We start from the raw sequence: 6,581 nt of genomic DNA, 5'->3' as shown, positions 1-6,581 counted from the left end.
GCCGAGTTAGCGCGACATACCGTGTTCCTGAGGCACGGCGAGAGCTAGCTGGAGAGTCTCGACCAGGAGAGACGACCTGGCAGGAACGGGCACCTCCTGCACCGCGCGACTAAAGGACGGCCTCGCGGGGAGGGCCGAAAGCCGAATCCCTCAGGCCACTGACTGGGGGGCGTGGCGGGGGGGGACTCTGGGCAAGTTCCTCAGGGAGCAAGCAGGGGGCGGTGCCGGCGTGGGGGCGGGGCCTCCCGGAGGAGGCAGGGCCTGGAGGCGTAGGAGGCGGGGCCAGCAGGCGCAGGGAGACACTCACTGGGCAGGCGGTAGGTGGGGCCGGCGCAGCGGAGCGGGGCGGGGCCGGCCGGAGCAGGCGGGTCCCTGAGGCCGGGGAGGCGGGGCCAGGCCAGAGCTGGGCCAGTCCCTCAATGGGCAGGCGAGAAAGCGAGGTCGAGAGTGGAGCGGGGCGGGGCCGGCAGGAGTAGGAGGGGTCGGGGCCGACTCAGGACCCGCCGGCCACTAGGTTCCCAGCTGGAGGTGGCTTGAGGCACTTGGTTCCCTCTGCTCTCGTAGCTCTGGCGGAGTCTGCGCGATGGGAGACCCGGAAAGGCCGGAAGCGGCCAGGCCCGAGCAGGAGGAGGTAAACATTGCTGCTGCTTCCTCTCCCGCCCCACAGTCACGCCTGGCCTCTAAATTGCGGGTTGTGGCGGGGACCTGCAAGGCGCAGGAGCGCTGTGGGAAATTTTATTCATTGCCTTCTGAAACCCGGTGTAGGCCCGGCTTCGAGTCCTCGCTGCGGACGGGTTTCATCTTTTCGAGCTCCCGGGAGGCCGTCCCCGGGGAGGCGTGAGGAGGGAGCCGGGTTTCTGCTCCAGTGCTCTGTTCCGGGGCTACCCAAAGGCAATGCTCTGAGACTTCAGACCGGGGCAAGGCGCACCCCCCTCCCATCCTTCCCTGTTCTGGAGCCCTAGCGGGGGAAATTGAGGCAAGGGCCGAGAACTGGTGGCTCTACTGGAGAAATGCATGCCATCTCTGGGATCGGTAAAAGGACTTGGAAGTATGCCTGTGGAAATTGACACAGGTGGATGGGGTGGAGATGATAAGTAGAATGGCGTCGGGAAATCCTCATAACAATGAAATGATCAGGTTAGGAGGCCAGTTTTCTCAGACCCGGCTAAACTAGCTATGAATCTTTGGGGTATCACTTTCTTCGTTTATATGGTGGAAGTGATACTTCCTTCACAGAGAATTAAGTAAAATGCTTTATGCAAAGTGCCACGGAAGTTGTGGGTGCTTAATAAAAACCTTAGTTAACGTGTTCATCTTTTCTGCTTCTATATTAGTAGAGGTACATAACAACAGTAAATAAGCTGGGATTCATTAGATTGTAGGGTTGTAGGGTAGTTCAAATTGTTGCACTATAATTTTCATACCCTGTTATTCTGTAAATACTTCTAAACCTGTTGCTGTGTGTGGTATCTTTGATTATTTTAATAGAGTTTCAGTTCACAAAGACACTTGCTTAGCCCTACATTTCTTCAGAAAGTTGTAGATTCCAGATTTGGGATTTTATTTTATTTTATTTTGACTTTGTAAACATTTAGTAGCTAGTTAACATTGTAAATAGCCCTCAAACTTTTTCTTCCCCTCTTGAAACAAATACATTTAGTACCAATTTCCCCAGTCTAATGGGACAACTCAGATATTTTTGTTTGTGCTAGTAGCACCAACACTTATTGAGATTTAAGACCTGGAAGTTAATTTTTATTTATTATCCCTATCTTGATACAGACCCACAAAGGCAGAGGCAGAGGCAGTACTTTAGATCTAGAAAGAATTTTAGTGAGCACCTGTTCCACAGTTTTTAACTCGAAACGCAAGGGTGCCTTAAGTGCTTTGTTCCTCTAGATATATTGGTGCAGCATGGGCCACCTGCATCAGAATCACCTGGAAAACGTTGTAAAAAATGTAAATTACTGGGCCTGTGCCCCAGATGTAGTGAATCAAAATCTCTTGGGATGGGTCTGGGACTGCATTTTTAACAAGCACTGCGGGTGATCCTTGTACACATATTTTAAGAACACTGCCTTGAAGAGTTTATACCTTGAAGGGGGTTTATGACTCTCCTGAAGTTTGTAGATTTTGTATGTGCAGCTGTGAATCTCCTGAGAAAGGGAGTTCAAACTTTTTATAGTTTCTCAAAATTAACTATCATTAATCTAATTGATAGTCCCTATTTTCAAGGTAAGAAAGTTTAGGCCAGAAAAGATGAAATGATATGCCCAGGACCACACAACTCAGTAGCAGAGCTAGGTTTAAAAGCAAGATCTCATTCCTAGGCCAGTATTCCATCTGTTTTATTAGATTTGGTGGGAATAGGAAAATGAAAACACCTACAAATAGTGTATAGCTCTGACAGCATCCAAATTTTCTACTTCACCCGAAGAGTAGGAGAGAGGTGAAGGCAAGCAAATGAAAGTGGTGAAATTGGAGGTGGATGGGAGGGAGGGTCTGTGTAGAATGCCAGCCTAGATCAGAGCAGGGTGAGTGCTAGCTGGGGAATCTTGATCTAGATGGGTGCCCTAGCATGTCCTAGTACCTCTTGGGACCAGGTGACCAGAAACAGGAAGCACCATTCTGAAAAAGACGGTGGAATGTTGCCAAGGAATGACGATGAGAAGCTATTTCACATTCTCACTTAACACTTACGCAGTTACAACAAATTTAGTTGTCTACTTGCAGTCTTACCTGCTGTCCAATCCTGTTTACCACTGCCAAATTAATCCATCATTAAACCTGTGCCTCCATGTCACTCCCCGCAAATAAATACTCCCAAAAGGGTCTCAATTCCCACCAAAACCTGCCCAGCTCCTCAGACTGGCAAAGTCCTGTTCAAGCAGCTTTTTCACGCTAACTGCCACATCTTAATTCAGGCTGTCATTTCTACCTCTGAAATGGACGCTATAGTTGCTACCAAAATCTATGTTTTTTTCTTTTCTAATTTAACCTACACAGGGATGTCCAATTTATCTTTCTCATGGCATCCCAATTCATGTTAATTCCCACCCAGAAACTCTCCATGACTCTCCATAGGAATGATTTTTTTTTTTTCTGGCCATGCCGCGGGGCTTGTGGGATCTTAATTCCCCAGCCAGGGATCGAACCCGAGCCCTCAGCAGTGAAAGTCTTGACCACTGACCGCCAGGGAATTCCCAGGAATGATTTTAAACTGTGCTCCACGATGAATGCCTGTGAGGAGAGTTGAAGTCTGAGCCTCCCAGCCCCCCAGATATTTGAAAATCTTTAGCCCTGAAAACTCCAAGCATCTTAGCCCAGTTGATATCCACAGTGTAGATCCTTTCTGTCTCATCTGTTGATCCTTGCTTTAGCCAAGTCAGGTCACTTCTGCCTTTGCTTTACGTCCATTTCAGCCAGTTTTAATCCCAGCTGGCTCTTCTTCTTCCATCTGCCCTTTTTCTGTGAAGAGAAATACCGGCATTCTCGAGTCTGCATTCTCAGCTGTGCGGCTGCTGCTCTACCTGTTCTCCCTGAATAATCACATCCATCCTCTTGGCGACTACTCATAGGATCTCCACTCCATTAGGAAGGAGGGAGGTAGTGCCTCTGCCTACTACCATAGTGTTATATTTTCAGCTGCCTTCTGGATATCTTGAAACTGAACCCATTATCTTTTTTATTGACCCAAGTGATTTTTAAAAGGCTTTTGTGTTTGTAACTTGTTACGGCTTGGGTTGGTGGGGGGAGTTAATTCAAATTAAGCTTTTGTTAAACATCTAATGTGAGAAGTGAGAGTTTTTGTCTGATTCAGTTATTCTCCAGGTGCTGAGCACTTTCTGAGTCTCTTATTTCTCATTTTGATCATCCAGTTGTCGGAGCTGGAAACCTCAAGGGCGTCTTCAACTCTTCCTTATCCTGTGGTCCAGTATCCAAATTTTAGCAGGAATTATTAAATCTACTTTTGAATATCCCTTAAATCAGTCTTTTGTGTTTCTGCAGCTGATATCCTCGTTCAGGCAAGAGATGGATAGTGCAATAATCTGTTAATTGTTATCTCCACCTCCAATTTCTCTTCTAATCGAACCACATTTCTCCAAAAGTGATCATAAAACAAATCTGATTCTGTTCCTTACCTGATTAAAAACTTTCAATGGCTCCCAATAGACTGCATGCTAAGGCCAGATGCCAAAGTGTTATATATCAAAGCAGACCACTTTGACCTGCTCCAACATTTTCAAAAAAATCAACATCTTAATATCCATTTAAAATGCAAAAAATAGGCATATCCCCCTTAACCTCAGGTAAAGCTTGGAGATGGAGTACGTATTTTAAAAACTGAAAGTTAAAAAATGTTTTGTTTGTTTCTTTTCGTCAAAATGATGACACTGAGTAAAAAAGAAATTGTCAAAATAGTTGTATCAAATGGCGATAGGAAAATAGCTATGGCAAAGTTCATATATGTTTACATTCAAGACCCTTGCATGGTTTAAAACCTGGGCCAATTTTCCAAACAAAATCATAAGTACAACACTAATTGATAAAATTGACTTTTGTCTATTTTATTAGTATAATTTTTTTAAGTTAATATATATAACATTACTTATAAAATCAGTGGAATAGTAAGTCTGTTTTGATGAACCCATTATTTTAAATTGGGATATAGATGATAGTTGAAGATTTATATCAAACTTAGTAAAGAATTACCTCGCATATTTTTCAGAAGTTCTCTTAATTCACTACTGGCCAATTCTGTGGATTTATCAACCCTGTAAAATATGTGGATACCCGTAGCATTCAAAATGCATATGGCTAGTATGCTGCTGTCTGATGCACTCACGTACTTCTGTTGCCACCAGGATCAGTTGTCTTTATTTCCAGTGCTGTTTATACCAGTAGTACTTTTATTGTAATGACTTTAATTAATTTATTCATTTTTAAAATTTTTATTTATTTATTTTATTTTTGGCTGCATCTGGTCTTAGTTGCAGAACACAGGATCTTTTGTTTTGGCGCGTGGGCTCTTCGTTGTGGCATGCGGGCTTCTCTCTAGTTGCAGCGCTTGGGCTCTGTAGTTTGCTGGATGTGGGCTCAGTAGTTGTGGTGCATGGGCTTAGTTGCCCCGCAGCATGTGGGATCTTAGTTCCTTGACCAGGGATCGAACCAGTGTCCCTTGCATTGGAAGGTGGATTCTTAACCACTGGACCACCAGGGAAGTACTGTAGTGACTGTAATTTAATTAAATATGTGGAAACTAGTAATATGTGAGTATGAAAAGAAAGTTGTTTCTATGAAAACTTAAACTGAGAGCTTTGGAAAATTCAATAAACATGAATTGTTAACAAATTCTGTAGAATTAGATGTAAGCAAACAAGTATGAAAAGATTGGGGAGAATGATAAAAGAGATAAGGATTTTGCACTCAGATTGTGCTACCCTAAGTGTGTTAAAACTAGAAAGTATAGGTGTTGCGTTATGCTGTCTTAATGTCAGAAAGTCTTGGGACTCCAATCAGTGTGACAACGACAACATTTTGGCCTTATAGCAGAAGATTAGCAAATAAATGTAAATGTTTGTTTTAAGTGAAATCAAATAGTTTAAGGCATATATACTTTTCTTGTGATTCCTTAATTTAACCAGCTTTCAACTAACAGTTCTTAACTTCGAACAAGAGAGCTTCTATTATATTATTGTTACTATTAGCATTATTGTTTTTTTCCTTTTTGTTTGGTTTTGGAAAAAAAAATCTTGGGTCACTCCTGAAAAATAGAGACAAATGGTTACAGGGTTTTTGTTGTTGTTGTTTTTAACTGCCTGTCTTTACTCTCGTGTTATTGTTCAGTTAAGCAGAGATAGCTAGAGAAACTTTCATCTGAGTTCATCCAAAAAAAAAAAAAAAGGACAACCTGGAAACACAAGTCCATGCTCTAGTGGTTACCTTTCTGTATGGTGTAAAACATTTCTGTCAGTCACTTTTATTACTGTTTTAAATGATTAAAAACATTTATTATTTTTTAAATTGAAGTATAGTTAATTTACAATGTGTTAGTTTCAAGTGTACAACAAAGTGATTCAGTTATACATGTATATATATTCTTTTTCAGATTCTTTTCCATTATAGGTTATTAGAAGAGATTGAGTAGCGTTCCCTATGCTATACAGTAGGTCCTTGTAAAAACACATTTTAGAGTGAAAGTTTAAATCTAATGTTTGTGACATTAGAGGGACCACATAGTTCTTCAGAGCACACTTGGAAAAGTCATTGTGAAGTGTTTTCTGCCTTTCTGGTTTATCTTCTTCTGTCGTCCTCCACATACCATAAAGTCCAGATATAGAAAGTTACTTCCAGTTCTTAAAAATGTCATATGCCATCATGCCTTTTTTCATATTGTTTTTTTCTTCTAAAATATGGGTTCTTAGCCCACATCCACAGAGAACCCTGCAGAGCCTAGAACTTTGGGATGTGTGGTTCTCCTGACATTGTTTTAAAATGTGTGTGGATTTTTCTTAGCATCAGGAAAATAAGCAATATGTCATCTTTAACCCAGTTCAAAAGTCTATGTTCGTGAAAACCCC

The 6,581-nt window shown here is 42.5% G+C and overlaps 1 protein-coding gene across 1 annotated transcript in view; it reads left to right on the top strand.

The window, feature by feature from the left end:
• The first annotated feature begins 431 nt into the window (after window positions 1–431).
• RRM2B (ribonucleotide reductase regulatory TP53 inducible subunit M2B) overlaps window positions 432–6,581 on the top strand; it is a 32,895-nt gene continuing 26,745 nt past the window's right edge. Inside the window, exon 1 of the mRNA XM_068525586.1 lies at window positions 432–631. Within this exon, the coding sequence (XP_068381687.1) occupies window positions 584–631 (48 nt within the window). The 5' untranslated portion in view covers window positions 432–583. The remainder of the gene's footprint in view (window positions 632–6,581) is intronic.

This window comes from Eschrichtius robustus, chromosome 17 (genome assembly GCF_028021215.1).
Source record: "Eschrichtius robustus isolate mEscRob2 chromosome 17, mEscRob2.pri, whole genome shotgun sequence".
In the NCBI taxonomy this organism is placed as follows: domain Eukaryota; kingdom Metazoa; phylum Chordata; class Mammalia; order Artiodactyla; family Eschrichtiidae; genus Eschrichtius; species Eschrichtius robustus.
The sequence above is the reverse complement of the archived record's forward strand: the minus strand, read 5'-3'. Positions and strand labels throughout refer to the sequence as shown.